Consider the following 17,847-nt stretch of genomic DNA (forward strand, 5'->3'; position numbering starts at 1 on the left):
TGTACTGCAATGGCTGTGAGAGCGGGAGCCAGACGCAGCCTTCTCACTCTCTCCACTCTGTAACCTCATTCATTTCTTAACTACTTTCTACTACTAGTTTCCACTTTCATTAGTCTAGTAATTTGATCTCAGCGGTTCAATCCAGTCTCGGTTCAGATCTTTTCTTCTCCAGTTAAGAGCTGTTCAGCTCATATTAATGTCTATGAAAGTAGATTGGAGAACAAAGAGTATTACCATGAATTAAAAAACAATCAATTTGTGAATGTAGAAAAGGGCTAATTAGAAGGATGTAATGATTATATAGACTGGTGTCAGAACTTCAAATATACATAAAGACTCAATAGAACTGTGAAGCGAAATAAGCAAAGTTACCTCTTAATTTTTATTGCAAGTAGACAGAAATTTATTATAGATATGGAGACTTGAGTAAGATCAACTAACTTAATCTAATTGACCTATAATACACTTACTTAACAACATTGGACTGCATGTTCAGGTGCACAAGGAACATGTGGAAAGGTAAATAATAATGTGGGCCTAGCCCTTCTTAAATCCACCTTCCTTTGGCTTTCCCGCCTTTGGCCTTTCCCATTTTTCCTGCCACCTTTTTCATCTCCTTCTAATATGCATATGATTCTGTAATAGTCTTTGGCCATTTTACTCTGCTGTATCTCTTGACCTTTGCCCCTCTCTTACATTCTATACCTGGTCTTGTAAACTTCGTTTTAGTTCCTCAAACAGCATGTTGTCTGTACTAGGCCTTAAAACATGCTGTGGCTGGTTCTGTAATGTACAGCTTAGATTTGACTTTATTTTTTATTTGGTACAGGTTTTTGCTATGCAGCTTGGACTCATAGTGATCCTCTTGTCTCAGCTTCCCTAGCTCTGGGATTACAGATGTGTGCCACCATGCCTGGTTTCAGTGGCTGGTGAGGCTCAGGCCAGCATAGCACTCAGTTAGGGATCGAACCCTGGTCCTTGTGTTTGCCAGGCAGGCGCTTAGACCACAGAGCTATCTCCCCAGCCCTTAGGCTTGACTTCAATTCTTTCAAGTATTCTTTCTGACCATCTCTTCATATTAAAATGCTTCTTCTGTGGAACTCTGGGACCATGAATATACCCCTTTCGTAGTAATTACCAAGTTGTGATGCTATCACAATTTTCTTTTTTTCTGTTTGAAAAAAAAATCCTGTTGGACTCAAAGGACCTGGAGTGGGAGTACATTTTTGTATTTATTTTTACATCCTTGCAGCTTAAATGCTAGCAGATGGCTGGTACTCACTAGTAATATATTATCGAGTCAGTGGTGGGTGACTTGTGGTTATTCCAGTCCTTTTTGTTTTTTCTCATGTATTCCTTCTTATATATTCTCAGTGTCCTATGCGATAGCTGTTAGTTATCTTTGACTAACCAGTTTTTTCAAACAATTTTTTTGGGGTGGACCAGCCTGATAGCTCAACAGATTAAAACTCCTGTTTAGGCAGATGCAGGGGCCAGGAGTTCTCCCCTGCCTGCTGTGCTGCCCTGCCCCCAGGGCATGCTGAAATGGCAAATGAGATGAATCCCAGTTCTTGGGAGGCTGAAAAACAGGGAGGATCACTACAAGTCTGATCTTTGTAGTGAGACCCTGTAGATCCTGTACCAATACAAAACTAAATAGCTAACTAAATAAAATTAAAAAAATTGGGGGGGGGTGGTATTTGTAGTAAAATATAGATGACAAAATTTGCTGGTTTTTTTTTTTTTTTTTTTGTATTTTAAGATAGGGTCTACAGGGTCTCATCACGTAGATCAGATTCTTAGTGATCCTCCTGTTTACAGCCTCCCAAGTGCTGGGATTATAGGCTCATACCACCATGCCCAATCTCAATGGCCACCTCAGCGCACCCCAGGTGTGGGGCCTGCACAGCAGGCCCAGGGATCGAACTCCCGGCCCCTGCATCTGCCTAAGCAGGCACTTTAATCTTTTGAGCTATTTGGCTGGCCCAAATTTGCTATTCTAAAAGGCGTTGGAAATAAAGGCATTGAGTACATCCACAGTAGTATGTAAACATCACCACTATCTCTGGAACTTTTTCATTATTCTCAGTCTCTGAACTAACCCACTGAAGAACAACTCTTCATCTCTTCCCCATCCTGTTTATTCTATTTTCTATCCCTATGAATTTGTCTGTTATAGGAACTTCATGGAAGTAGAACCAGGGCGGGTCAGATAGCGCCACAGACTAAAGGGCCTGCTTAGGCAGAGTGCAGTGGCTGGGGTGCAATTTCCCACGTGCTGTGCCGGCCTCACTCCCTGGGGTGCACTGAGACAGTGATTGAGACTAAGCGTGGTGGCACATGCCTGTAACCCCAGTGCTCGGGAGGCTGAAAACAAGAAAGTCATATGACTCTGATCTACATAGTGAGACCTGGTAGACCCTGTACTAAATACATTTAAAAAAAAGGGAATTAATATTTACCCTTTTTGTACCTGGTTTATTTCTCTTAGAATTTTGCTATCAAGGTTTATCTGTTCAGTTCCATTTTTATAAGTGAATAACATCCCATTGTACAAAACACAACATCTGCTTGTTGATCAATACTTCAGTTGTTTCCATCTTTTGGCTGCTCTGAATATTGCTGCTGTGAACATGATACACAAGTGTATTAGTCTTTGCTTTCACATCATTGGAGTAGATAGCAGATGTAGGAGAACCATTTCTGTCCTGCCTACCACCATGTTTATGCTGTGCTGGTTATAAGAAGTTTGAAAAGAATATGAAGTAACCTTTGACTCAGAAAACCTTCATCTAAGGAGATGAGAGACATGTTTTTATAGGAGAAATGAAGAAATGCTCATTTTTATATTACCATAATTTTCTCCAAAAGACTATAAGAAGTTAATATTTGAAGCAAAATTTTTTTTCCTCCTTTCGTACTGGGGATTGAACCAGATAGAACCCCAGATCATTTTGTTTTGAGACAGATCTTGCTAAATTGCCCAAGATGGCTTTGATCTTTTGGTCCTCTTGCCACATCCTGTTGAGTAGCTGGCATTACAGACATGTACCACTCAAACACGAGCTTTTAAAAACTGATGTAATCTTATCTGGCATGTGCTAGCTACCTCCTCCACTGCAACACTGTAGGAGAGGTCCTCATCCTATGCCATCCACTTAAGTCTCCTGTGATCTTAGCTGTTAGTCAACCTTCTCAATTTAGCTTCTTCATCTCTGTGTGTTAATAACGTATGCCCAGTGGTTATCATGGGAAGTCTTTGTAAATTGTTCCACAAATGTGAGACAGTAATATGTTTTTTTTTAACCTCTTTCTAAACCGTACTTTTCAAAGATTATAGCATAAACAAGTTTGGCCATATTTCAGTACTTTTTTATATTTTAATATTTAATATTTAATTTTTTTTATTTTTTTATGTATTTGGTACAGGGTCTCACTACGCAGCTCCCCAGCCTCCTCAGCGCTGGGATTACAGGCATGCACCACCATGCCTGGAGTTGGTGGCCAACAGCATTCGGTACCAGGGAATCAAAACCCGTAACATTTTTATTTCTAATCAAAATGCTAAGGAAAATGACTGTTTGCCAACAGGCATTAGAAAAGCTGGATTGAGTTTCTCTTACAAATGACTAAATCTAGCCCTGAGTCCATAATTAAAATGATTGATTTTTTTTTTTTTTTGGCAGAACCGGGGATTGAACTCAGGTCCTTGCACTTGCCAGGCAAGCGCTTATTTACTGAGCTATCTCCCTGGCCCCTAAAATGATTGAATTTAAGGCAGTTAAACCAGATGATGTGTTATAAGCCAATGTTTAAATATTTAACTGCTTTGACGGTCACAGTACCGCTTGCAGTAAAGCAAGTATATTGATTCTATTTCATTAAAATTCTATGTACTTTTTAAGCGACTTCTGATTTTTCCAATAGTTTTTCTTTCGTTTTCTTCTCAGCAGATTAAAAAAACAAGAATTGCTTCATCACATTTGAAGCCTAGAATAATGAAGATTTAGTATGTCATGTTCTAAAATACTTCAGTTTCACATCTTCATTTGTCAAGCCTAGCTAATATTTGTGGCTATTCGTTATCCCTTGATCAACTCTTACCATGAGGAAACAGGTGTTGATATGTTTCTATGTCTCTTTCTTCAGCTACTTACTAGTATCAATCATTTGTCATAAGGCTACACTCATGACTCAAATCCAGGGGGAATGTTACTTTGTGGTAACTTGTTGAGATGTCAGGAAATGTCAGAATAGTTTATGTCTCATGGGGCTGTGTACTGCTATGCACAACTACCACCCCTCTGCAGATGCCCCTTTATTCATTTGATTTCCTTTTTTTATTATTCTCACCTTAGGTGCAGAATAATGGATCAGATATTAAAGATCACTTTATCTCTTCTGTGTGTGTGGACAGGAATCTCGGTCACATGTGGAAAGTCTCACAGCAGTGTGGTACCAGAATGAGGAAACAGGGCTTCTGAATCAGTACTGTATTATTCCGTTCAATTAAAAACTTCCCCCCAGGGCTGGTGAGATGGCTCAGTGGTCTGAAGCACCTACTTAGAGCAAACAAGCTTAGCAAAGCACAGGGACCACGGTTCAATCCTCCAGCACCACATGCCAGCCAGCCCCGCCCCCTGGTGGGCTGAGCTGGCCACACACACACATACATACATACATACATACATAAATAAATAAATAAATAAAAAACTTCCCCCCAAGGAATATCAGTTACACAATCAGATTATCTATTCAAGCACAAGCACTGCTTCCTTGTTCTGTCATACATGTTGTAGGCTAATACCTTAAAATGTTCTATCCCAAGCACTGACCAACCCTTTTAGTTTAGGCCCTGAAATCCCTAAAACTTTTGGCACTAGATATATTAATAACATTAAATTCTTACCTTTATGAAAACCTTATCACTGCCTAGCTCATGTTTAGCCTATGATAGGATGAGTTTACACCCAAGTCAAATAAAAGGAATTTCTTCTATCATTTGTCTCATTACTTTCTGTTAGCGTTAATATTTTATAGTTCATGTCAAAATATTTATATATCCCTAAAAAGAAAAGGACTAGCCTTCTATAGATATTGGACTAGCCCAAGTATTACTGATTGTATAAGATCTCATTAAATACCTCTCGTAAAAGGCTACATTCTGAATCATAAATTTTCCTCAACATTAGGTCTTATTACAAATTATTAAGAATTTGGGGGAGGGAGACTTTTTAGATAGATAAAAGGCTATCACATATGAAAAGTGAGATTCTTCTTGCTAGCTTTTCATTGTGTATTTCTTGCCCATTTTATTTTATTAAAATTTTTAATGTATTTGGTGCAGGGTCTTACTGTGCAGCTCCAACTCCTTGTGATTTTCCTGTTTTCAGCCTCCCTAGCACTGGAATTACAGGCCTGGGCCCCCACGCTGGGACTCAGTGGCTGGCTGGGCATGCCCAGGGGTAAGCCAGTGAGCATGTGGTACAGGGAATCAAACCCCAGTCCTGGCACTCTGCTGAGCTGTCTTGCCAGCCCTTTCTTGCCCATTTTAAACCTGGCATCAGACTCCTCTGACAAATATGTAGAGAGCCAGAGGGAAAGAAAAATCTGATGGCGAGGGAAGTACTTTTCCTGCCGTAGTGGCAGCTCTAATCTATTCTCACAGTGTGAGAAACATCTGAGAGTATGGATTCTTTCAGCTTCTGCTTTCCCTTCAATTCCAAATTCTACCTGTATTCTAACTGAGAAAATGTGATTTTTAGCAAAATGTACTGATTCAAGTATCCAGTTCTCAGATTGGGGGACATTTTGGTTTTTTTTTTTGTTTGTTTGTTTCAAAGTAAACATAAAAGGTATATTCACAAGCTCTTTGCTGAAATCTTTCATTTATCTACACATTTCTATGCTAACCTCTTAGGGAGAAATGGGCAGTTAATAGAGGTAGGTAGAAAAGGCAGGGTAGTTTAGAAATTGTAAGTCAGAAGGTTCTGTCATTTATAAGCTGTATATCCTAAGATGCTTACTTTCTCTGTCTCATTTCTCATTTTGTCAGGCATTGACAGTGCCTCCCTATTTATGCTTTCAGATTTATTTATACATGATGTTCACTAGAAACTATAACATAGGGTAAATAAGACAATGATGGTGATGATGCTGATTACCACAAAACTTGATGGAATATTGTGTAGATAAATTAGAGCTGCCAGTTTTGGTAGTTGAATCAACTTCAGTAGTTAATTATTGGTAACATAAAGTTTTGGAACCTTGGGGCCCAGGAGATAGCTCAGCAGGCATAAGTGCCTGCCTGTCAAGTGCAAGGTCCTCACTCAGTCCAACCCTCTGTGTGTACACACACACACACACACACACACAGTTTTGGAGCCTTGACACTTGAGTTATTTTTAGCTTTATTGTAATGTACTCTAAGCATTGCTTTTATGATTTTTGTCATGGAGAAGGCGTTTGAGCTAGCCATTGGAAGGTAGTTAAGATCTTAACAAGGGAATCCTCGTTCTCTTTTCATTAGATCTATTTCCTTGGGCAGGTTACTTAACCTTAGCCCTTCCATGCCTCAGTTTCTACATCTGTAAAATGGAGATACCATGTTTGATATGGTGGTTGGATATTTCACATGACCACCTATCACTTAGTCTTCTTTCAGTTGTCTGCTGCACATTATTTCTTCTGTGTATTGGGGATATGAAGCCAGGGAGCTGCCTGTTCCCCTTCCCGTTTTTGAAACAGATTCTTTTTAAGCTCCCTCTCTAGCCTTGAATTTGTGATTCTCCTGCTTCAGCCTCCCAACTAGTTATGATTACTTTTGTGTGCTGCCTTTTTTTGTGGGGGGGAGGTGGTACTGGGGATTGAATTGAGGACCTTATGCTTGCCAGGCAGGCACTTATTCTACTGAGCTATCTCCCTAGCATGTTAAATACTTTATATTGGTGACAGAGAACAGATTTAAATATTTTCTTATAGATAGCGTTCTTTCCAGATATTTCCCAGTACTGAAGAGAAGTACTTTTCTATCTTGTTTCTTGATTATTATTCAGCATTTTCTTTTCTCTTACTTTTTTAAGTGCCTTAGAGAAGCCCTAATCAAGCTTTTCCATTGTCTACTTAACTCAGTCATAGATAGACCAAAGGACTCAAAGTTGTCACTTTAAGGATACTACAAGTTACATTTCCTCTATATCATTATTAGTAGTACAGTGTAAGCTAATTGAAGTATAAGACAGGCATGAACACTCTAGCAAAGGTGGGTTTGATTCATTTATTTCTTTATCTGTTGATGAAGTGGTAGTACCACATAGATATAAGTCCTGATCTAAGAGTCAGCTCTGAATAACCTGTCATGGGGTGTTTTTTCTGCATATCTCATGACTGGGGAATAAATTTATATTTTTAATGTTTTTTTAAAAAACATTTTTTTTCAACGTATTTTGTACAAGGTCTCACTACACAGCTTGGACTCGTAGTGATCCTCCTGTTTTCAGCCTCCCCTGCACTGGGATTATACCTTAGTGTGCCCAGGGGAGATGGGGCAGGGGCATCTGGTGCTGGGTATTTTTAAGGATGTAAAAAATATATATTTAAAAATGATTTATAATTTTTTTATTGTGGTATATTTTATCCAGAAGTGTGACTATTAGAGATTCTAAGAATACCTTTGACTGTATTTTGCTTTTCAGCATATCTTAGACCAAACTTATTCTTAAAATGTTTTTAGTCCAATCTTTGAATTCTTTCCACTTTCCTATACAGCGCCACCAAATATTCGAAAGTCTTCAGTAGTCATCTGTTCTCCAGTCTCTGAACTTGCCATATGGTCACCTTCTATTGTATTTAAACCTAGTTTTGTGAAAAACAGGCAGTCCATATACAAACTTTTCTTCTGCACTGGGTCTGATATTTTACTATCCACAGGAAGATGCAGCTTTAATCTTCCGTGAAAACTAGCTAGTCAATACTTTTGGAACCACCACATACTGGTAGAAAATTTCACCTGACCCCACATTAGCTTTTTTCAATCACTAGCCAAGTGGTGTTTTGGACTTTCATGGTACCACCTAACTGTCACTGAGTTAGTGCCTTTGCCATCTATTTCATGCAGATTCCTAGGAAAGATTGGCAGAGGGGCTTGCTGTTTGTCAGTGCTTCTGGCAGTATAAGGGTTATAGATTTGGAACTGGGCTACTGAGTACCCTGTTTGCTGTTTCTGGAGACAGGGATAGGAATAGCACCTAACAAGTAGGTGATTAACTGTGTTCAGAGGCCTACTCCATAGTCTTAGATTTTTAGCAGTGGAAATGCCTTGTTCCACAAGCTGTCCTTAATCCTGAAGTATCTGAGCTTAGCTAGCATAAAAATCTAAACCTGCTTTCTTATATCTAAATAGTGTCATTCAGAGATCAAGTAATAGCACATGCTGGTGAGATTGTAGGGGAGAAAGGGCTCTTCTTCATTGTTGGTGGCATTATAAACCAATAAACTATTATAGAAATCATATTCATATCCCTCCAAAAATTAAAAATAGAAATTCCTTTTTTTGGTCAAGCCAAACTGTATCCAGCTTTATTAAAGATACTTTTCATAAACAATCATGGTATTTCAGGCAGGACAAGGGCACACAATCTTTAACAGTCTATGACAACTTTCAAACTCACTTCTTGGATGGACTACCAAAAATCAGAAAGCCACTATAAAATCCAATGAAGTCTTCATTTGAGGCTCTGAAGTAGGGAAAGTTTAGAGTGAGGGTTGACATTTCACATTTAGCATGTTGTTAACAACTTTTCACAAGCCGACCCTGACTTTCGGGAAATGAAAATGGCAGAATTATCAATCTGAAGATCCACAATCTAGAAAAAAGAAATCAATTGTTCTTGTGGGACACCACCTCAACATTACTGGCAAGTCCAGATTGCCTGACATACTGGTAACATCACTTTCGGGAATTAGATCCCAATAGGTCTCTGGGCTTAAGGGAGTTAAGCCTATGCTGATGGCAGAGGAAGGGAGGACATAAAATGAACTGGGAGCTGTCCCGTACCACAAGGCATTTATGCCAAAGTGGCCACATGTGTCAACATCAGGGAATCCCTCCTCCTGGGAGCCAAGAGGAAGTCTCTCAAAACCAGCAGGGAAAGGCACCTTCCCCATATCAATCCAGCTTTGGAGACATTGTACTACTGACATATGCTCCTTCCTCCCAAACCAACAATGAAGTGTTCTGTGTGCTAACAACATAGCTTAAAAAAAAAAGTAAAACAAAATTCTGCATTTTTATAAAACTTGATAAAAAATAGTATTTCAAATTGTACAGTCACCAGAAGTACACAGTTATCAAAAATGCACACACTTCACTTGGCATCTCCAGCACCTTCAGCTTTTTGTGCCTGGTCTGTTTTGGCATCTCCGTTTTCTGCAGGGTTATTCCCATCCTTGCTGGCATCAACTTTTCCCTTTTTCCCTTTGGGCACCTTCTCTCCCTTCTTTGCTGGCGCCTTTTTAGGCTTGGGCTCTGGCTTTGGAGGAGCTGGTTTAGCAGACAACCTTGCAGATCTTCTCTGTGGTTCATCCTTCACCTTGGCTTTATCACCTTTAGCATCCCTTTCAGCCTTTCTTTTGGGCATGGTGGCAACGGCGGCAGGTCACAGGCGCTAGACACGAGATGCAGCGGCGCACAGCTTTGGGCGGCCCGGGGGTCGTCCTCGCTTCTTCACACTGCTCCTAAAAATAGAAATTCCATTCAACTCAGCTACTTCCCTTCTATGTATCTTCTCAAAAGAGTCTGTCAAATACATTATAGTGTTATTATGTGTATGCCCTTATTTGTAGCAGCACAATTCAAAATAGCTAAATCTTAGAAGCAGCTTTTATGTCCATCAACAGATAGATAAAGAAAATTTGTTTGTACACAACAGAGTATGAAAAGATAAACTTGAGTCATCTGTAGGAAACTGTATATACCCCGAAACCACAATATTAACTGAAATAAATCAGACATACAAGCTTAAGTATCACATGTTTTTTTTATATGGGAAAATCAACATATAAACAAAGAACAAAATAAAGGATAATAGAAAATGAGATCTTTTTAAAATGGGAAATGGGGGCAAGAAATGGAGAAGAAAGAGAGAGGAGGAGGAGATGAAAAAAGAATTAAGGTGTGTTATGTACATACATGTATCCAGCTCCTAAGGAGGAACATCATCATTATATATTGCAAATATGTACTAATAAAAAAATTAAAGTTGAAAAAGCAACAAAAGAAAGTATAAAAAATAAACTGAAGTAGAGGGGAATTACTTCCTTTTGAAAATTGGATTGGTAATGTCATCCCTTCTGATGTATGTGATTAAATGTGACCTACAAGGAGGGTTAATACTCTAGCCAAGAACATTTAGTTTTCTGTATAGCTTTCCCTGTAGTTAGCAGACAGAAATATCAATGAACTCTGGTTTTCCTGGGGTGGTATGGGAAAAAGACTGATCTTGTTATTTGTTGATTTTTTTTTCCCCCCGATCTGTTTGGTAGGCAGTGAGAACCAAAGAGGGATGTATATGCACTCACAAGTGCCTGTGCTATGATTGCAAAGCTGTCAGAAGGCCACGAAATAGACTTAACTCAAGAGCTTGGGGAGACATAGAATGAATGTAAATGAACATGGAGCTTAGAGCATTCCTGAACTTAGATCCTGAATCAACTATTTATAGTTTGTTGGGAAGCAACCACTAAGGTTTAATTCTTTCATGCATCTAAGATCTCTCTACTAGAAAGTTTCTATTTGATGGTAAAATAAAGATATGGTCCTAATAAATGCTATATGCATTTCTCTCTAGTACTAGTCTACCTTAAGTGATTGGTGTCAATTTAGCAGCATTGAAATGGTATCTGTGTAGTAGGTTCAGTATGCCTGATACCAACTTGGAAATAAAATTACTAAATTTCAATCCCAACTTCTCTCCCCTTTGACATTGTAATTTTCAGTAAGTCTCTTTACCACTGTCTAATAAAACCTACCTTAGGAAGGTTGGGAGAACTGAATGAAATGATGTGAAAATACCAAGGATAATGCTTGCTTCTAGGATGTAGAGTGGATTGTTAAACTTCTTGGTTAAAAGCAAACAAGGCTCCCAGTTGTGTTAACAAATTTCTTCAGCTTTAGAATGAACTATGAGTAGTAAGGTTACTGAGAACAGACCTGATTCTTCAGGAGTTAACACAAAAATGACCATAGGCACCAAAGTTCTAGATTACCAGCAAAATGCTTGCACTTACTATTCTATTATAAAAGCACTATGGTTTATTGAAAAAAAAAAAAGAAAAAGAAAAAAACCCCTTAATAACTGTTAACCTTTGTGGTACAATTGTTTTAGCTGTTGTGTGTGTGCACGTGCATTTCCCCCTTCCTTTTCTCCTTCCCCCATCCCAGTTCTTTACTTTTGAGCAGTTTCTTTCCCTGTCACATTATCTTTTTTTTTTTTTTTAATGTATTTAGTACAGGATCTACAGGGTCTCACTACATAGATGGGACTCTTAGTGATCTTCTTGTGTTCAGCCTCCCGAGTGCTGAGATTACAGGCGAGCGTCACCACGCCCAGTCTTGATCTCTGTCTCAGTGCATGGTGGGTGGGGAAAGGCAGGCCCAGAGATCGAACTCCCAGGCCCCTGTATCTGTCTAAACAGGCGCTTTAGTCTGCTGAGCTATTTGGCCAGCCCTGCCAATTATCTTTTATACTCCTTTTTTTCTTTCTTTCTTTTTTTTTTTTTTTTTAAATCCTGTTAAGGCTACAAGCCTCTGGGTGTTGGTGCTCACACATAGAAATGTGATAAATCAATTAAATCAATTAGTGGACAAATCCAATACCACATAGCCCAAATTCACATGTTAGATCCAGCCACCTCTAAAAAGCCCTGCCTCTGACTGCATGAGGATTTAGTGGTGGTGGGGAATCTAGCTATAAGATGTAACAATGTTAAAACAGAATCTGTTGTAGGATAAAAGAGGTACAACTCTTGAAGACAGTTATAGGCAAGAACTTTCTCAACAGTGGCGCAAGAAATAATGCCAAGAGTTAACAAATAGAAACAAAAAGGTTGGAAAAAATTAAATAACTTCTATATAGGAAAGAAAACTAGAGTGAAGAGTCAATCTACAAAGTGGGAAAATTTTTGGCTAATTATTCCATGGACAGTTGACTAACATGAAGAATACACAAGGAACTAAAAATTTAAAAAGGCCTCCCTCTCCCCCCAAATAAATGAGCAACTGAATGAGTAGAGACTTTTAAGAAGAAGTACAGGGGTTGGGGAGATAGCTCAGTAGAATAAGGGCCTGAGTTCAATCCCCGGTTCTGTGGAAAAAAAAGAAAAAAGAAAAACTGCTCAGCATCTCTGGCCTCTAGTAAAATGCACATTAAAATCATGCTGCAATACCATCTTACCCCAGAAAGAATTGCTGTTACCCAAAAATTTATTGATAACATGCTAGCAAGGATATAGGGAAAAAGGAACTTTGCTGCATTATTGGCAGGAATGTAAACTAATACAACTGCTATGGAAATCAGTGGTTCCTCAAAAAATAAAAGTAAAAATTTCATTTGACCTAGCCATGCCTCTCCTAGCATCCAAAAGAATTAAAATCATATTACAGGGATACATCATGTATTTATAGCAGCATGATTTATGATAGCTAGATCCTGGAAACAGTGTATACAGTGTTCCTCATGTGTGTCCATCAGTAGATGAATGAATAAAGAACATGTATTTATACACAGTGGAGTACAAAACTCTCATAAAGATAAACTTGAAGCTTTCCTAGGTTAATGGATGGAATTTGAGGGCCAGCCAATGTGCCTGCAAGCAGGGGCTGGGGGTTTGATCCCCCAGCCTGCCATGCTGGCCCTGCCCCTGGGGTGCACTGAGAGTGTGATTGAGACTGGGCATGGTGTCACGTGCCTGTAAACCCAGCACTTGGAAAGCTGTAAACAGAAGGATCACAAAGAGTCCAATCTAGTAATGAGACCTTGAACACCCTGGAGGCCCTTCCCTAAAACACAGAAAGAAAAAAAAATGGGTGGAACTTGAGAACATAATGTTTAAGCGAAATAAGTCAGACATACAAGCTCAAATACCACATGGTTTCTGTTGTACGAGAAGCACTACACTGACACACAGAAGAGCAAAATAGAAGAAAGATAAACAGGAGTAGGGAGAAATCTAAATACTTCCCTAAAGTAGGTATTTACATATTCTCCTCTTCTAAAAATATTTGAATGTATATGCTAACTTGTTTCTTTTTTTATTGTATTTCATTAAAAAAGTTTGTATTACAAACTTGTATTACATTTTTTGTAAGAATTTTTATGGTTTGGGCTGGAGAGATGGCTCAGTGGTCTAAAGCACCTACTTGAAACAAGCTTGGCAAAGCACAGGGACCACGGTTCGATCCCCCAGCACCACATGCCAGCCAGCCCCGCCCCCTGGTGGGCTGAGCTGGCCACACACACACACAATAAATAAATGTAATAAATAAAAATAAATAAATAATTTTAAAAAAAAGAATTTTTATGGTTTATGCCTTGTACTGAGTAGTTGTTTTGAAGATAGTGGTGTACAATATAGTACAATTTTATTTGGTTATGAAAATTTTTATTTTTCATAAAATAAAAATTTTAGGACTGGCAAAGATAGCTCGATGGACTAAGTGTCTGCTTAGGCAAATGCAGGGACTGGGGTTCGATCCACATGCTGAGCCGGCCATCGAGTCCAGGCATGGTGGTGCACACCTATAATTCTCGCACTGGGGAGGCTGAAAACAAGAGGATCACTGTAAGTCTAAACTGGGCAGTATGACCCTGTACCAAGTACATGTTAAAAACAAAGTTTAAAAATAAAAAGGGCTACACATCCATAGACCTTACCTAACTGTCTAAATCAATGGGAATTAGTATCTAGCTCTGCTGCATTTGGGATGCACCCCTAATTCAGAGCACTTAACCTTTGATCCCCGCCCCCCCCCCCTTTTTTCTTTTTGAGACAGGGTCTCCTTACATAGTTCAGACTGACCTTCAACTCATTTTGTAGCCCAGGCTGACCTTGAATTTAATGGTAATCCTCCTGCCTCAGCCTCCCAAGTATTGGGATTATAGGCATGCACCACCATGCCCAGCTTAATCTCCTTCTGTTTATTGCTGTCCTGCTGCATAGAGAAGAAAACTGCCAGGCACAAATGTTTTATCACCTTAAACTGTAGGTTGTGATTTTTCCTCCCTGCATTTTTGCATGTGCCCATGTTTTTATGGAGTTGGGGTCACTTTATATACTCTTCTTTCCATCTGTCATACTTTTTATGTATATTTGTAGTACTGCACAGATTACACAATGTGATATATCATGTTTTTCCTCTCAGTCATTTTGGTTATATTGAGTTTCTCGGAGTTTTTCTTTCCTTTTTTTCTTTTAAATCTGGCTATTTCAGAAAGCACCAAAACAAACATCTTTATGCATAGTACTACCTCCCTACAAGAAATTTCCAAAGCTATATTCTACATAAATACTATGATCATCTTAATGAATCTTGCCTTAAAGCTTTCTAAAACAGTGCCTTTTTACAGTGCTACAGGTATGACCACATACCCTTTTAAAAGCAAGACTTAAATATTTAGCACAGAACTTGTCCTTATTTTCATATGTCTTGTCTTAGTAGGAAAGGACCATGCAAAATGTATAAGCCCCTTCTAGGAGTAACTAGCTATGTCTAATTAAAACTAGAAGAAAACATTCATTGTGTTGGGCTACTCACCCACAAAGCTCTGGCTTTGTTATATATGTGGTGTGTCTTAAGTCTAGCAGAATCATCAAATACGTTCTTGGTGAGTTGGCTTTAACCCCCTCCTATCAAATATGAATACTCAAGTTAGAGCTTTCATAGTTTGGTGTTTGGGGTTTTTTGGTGCTGGCAGAATGTTGTACTATATTGATTTTGCTATAAGTTCTTAGTCATTTTGTGTGTTGGAGGGGTACTGGGACTTGAAACCAGAACCTCATGCATTTTAATAGTGTTCCACCACTGAAGTACATCTCCAGCTCTTTTTATTTCATTTTGAGACAAGGTCTTGCTCTGAGTTGTCCGGGCTGACCTTGAGTTTGTGATTCTTTTGCCTCATGCTCTCAAGTAATTGAGATTACAGGCACATCCCGCTGGCCCTAGTCAACTCCTTTGTGCTTAGAATGACCATGTTTCTGTTTGGTTCCTTTGCAAAAATAAGATAAAATCTGATGTGGCCAGTAGCCCCTGTACTTGAGCCTTTTGTTTAAAAAAAAAAAAAAAAAAATTTTTTTAAAGCATTGTAAGTTTCCATGCTTCATGTTATCTTAGGATATCTTGTGAGTTGATCTTGTAAAATGAACCCTGTGGCCCCTACTAGAGGCTCTCTTGTCTTATTTTTCGCAGTGAACATAAAGATTTTGAAAAGAAACACAAAGAAGAGAAAACCAAACACAAAGATGGAAGCTCAGAAAAGCATAAAGACAAACACAAAGACAGAGACAAGGAAAAACGAAAGGAGGAAAAGGTATGAAACTTTCCAGTGGAGAGAAGAAAGTTGTATTTTATTTTTACTTTTAAAAAGAGTAGGTAATGGGGGCCGGGGAGGTAGCTCAGTGACATAAGAACATGCCTGGCAAATACAAGGTCCCAAGTTCCATTCCCAGTACTGGGACAAAAAAAATCCGAAAAAGAGTAGGTAATGAAAGTATGTTTATTGCATAATAAGATCTCTTAGTCTTGGAGTGGTAAGATTTCTATCAAGACTTGAACCAACCTGTTTTAAATTATGGAAACCAGGCCAGGCATGGTGCATTGTGCCTGTCATCACAGCTAATTGGGAGGATGAGGCTGGAAGGTCATAGCTTTTAGGCCGCCCTGGGTAACTTAGTGAGATTCCCATTACAAAAGGCCTCTCTGTGTAATCCAAGTTATTTACTACCATGTTTCTCACAGTACAGATCTATCTATAATACTAATTTATATTGCTAGTGCATACATTGAGAATATAGGATTTCTAGAAACATCCATTTTCATTATTGAGGAAAATAAGTTCTGTTTTGGGGTTATGGCTTAAAGCTTGTTGGTCTTCTTTTGATGGAAAAATTGAACAGTTTTGTTTCTTGAAACAGAGTCTGCGGTGTAATGTAGGCTGGCCTTGAACTCATAGTAGTCATCTTGCCTCAGCCTCCTGAGTGCTAAGATTATAGGCATGTGCTGTAAAAGTTCTTCCTGAGTGAAAATTTGAGTTTATGAGAAAGTAATGTTCATAATTGGTAATTGCAGATACTAAAATAGGGAATGCAGTAAATGGGTTCCTGTCTTCCATCCTTCCCTAATGCAGCCGTTAATAGTAATTATGCTTTCTCTCTTTCTAGAGACTCTGTGTGTGTGTGTGTGTGTGTGTGTGTGTGTGTGTGTGTGTGTGTGTGTGTATTCCTTTCTGTGCATGTGTATGAAGATTTTTGAAAGACTTAAGAGTTTCTGACAGGTCTGAAAAGTAGAAAGTTGAAAGGGGTAAAAGTGAGTGTACTTTGCCTAAATCAGAGAAGGCAGCAAATAAACTTATTTTTGGTTCTTTTTCACTGCTACTAGCAAATTTATTTGAAGAAAGGATCCTGCTATTATTTATAGATAACAAGTTAAAGTTTTTAAGGGAAATCTTTTGTAATTAGGAATGCTGCTTAAAAGAATCATTAACAGCGAATCTTGGAAAAATCTCAAAATCCTTGTTTACCTGTTTATTTTTGCTAACTAGAAAAGCCAGCTTAGGATCAAGATGCTTCAAGATTTGATCCTAAATATTCTCATATGAGAGAAATGTTTCTTGGGATTTTTTTCTTTTCAAGGTACTAATCAGTTGGTATTTTACCTTTCAGGTTAGAGCCTCTGGGGATGCAAAAATAAAGAAGGAGAAGGAAAATGGCTTCTCTAGGTAAAATTCTTTTGTTTTTCCTTTCTCAGCGTGCCAGCAGGCCTACTGTCCATGTAGTAGTATTATCTGTGCTTTCAGAAACACACCAGCCTAGCCACTTTGGTGGTTCCCAAGAAGTTGGCCATGAGAGGACTTGATTGAAGCTAACTTCAATTTTTTTAGAATGCTGGTTAGTGGGACAGACCAGCATATTTTCCAGAAGGCTATTTTGAGTAAAGGAGATTGACAAGCTGAAATTTTTAAAAATTGAAATATACGCATAGCTCAAAAATTACCACCTCAGAACATTAGTTTATTCATTTTTAGCATATTGCATACACAAGGCAACCTCCTTCCTGTTTGCCTCAGTTGACCTTTTTTTTTCTTTTTTGGCGGTACCGGGGATCAAACTCACTCGGGACCTTGCACTTGCCAGGCAAGTGTTTATGCCACTGAATTATCTCCCCAGCACCCCTCCCTGTTTGATTGAAGAATATTTTTATTACTCTACAGAAGACTCTTTAGTAGGAATTAGTTTCCTGAAAAATTACCTCCTGAATTCTTCCTTAAGTAGCATTATGACAATCACATACATAGAATCTTACATGATCTACATTTATGAGTGGGTATTTCTATACTTGGGTAGAAATATGTTGTATTCTACAAGGAGAGGAAAATGTTCACAATCTAGAGATGACTTTTTCTGTACTGGTTTTGCTCTTACCCTGTTTTTTTCACCAGCTTCAACTTCATAAAAATATGAGTCTCTCAGATTCCCTCTACTATCAAAATTTAGACACTTAGGGAGGCCAGAGAGATAGCTCAGTAGAATAAGTGCTCGGGCAAGGGCCTGAGTCCAATCCCTGGTTCCACTAAA

General features: G+C 38.7%; 1 protein-coding gene and 1 pseudogene across 1 annotated transcript in view; one reads left to right on the top strand and one right to left on the bottom strand.

The window, feature by feature from the left end:
• Top1 (DNA topoisomerase I) overlaps positions 1–17,847 on the top strand; it is a 118,617-nt gene that overhangs the window by 59,768 nt on the left and 41,002 nt on the right. Inside the window, exons 4-5 of the mRNA XM_004630909.3 lie at positions 15,464–15,584; positions 16,936–16,991. Of these exons, the coding sequence (XP_004630966.1) occupies positions 15,464–15,584; positions 16,936–16,991 (177 nt within the window). The remainder of the gene's footprint in view (positions 1–15,463; positions 15,585–16,935; positions 16,992–17,847) is intronic.
• LOC101562690 lies at positions 9,316–9,638 on the bottom strand (annotated as a pseudogene).

Source organism: Octodon degus, unplaced genomic scaffold, assembly GCF_000260255.1.
Source record: "Octodon degus isolate 3935 unplaced genomic scaffold, OctDeg1.0 scaffold00037, whole genome shotgun sequence".
Taxonomy (NCBI): domain Eukaryota; kingdom Metazoa; phylum Chordata; class Mammalia; order Rodentia; family Octodontidae; genus Octodon; species Octodon degus.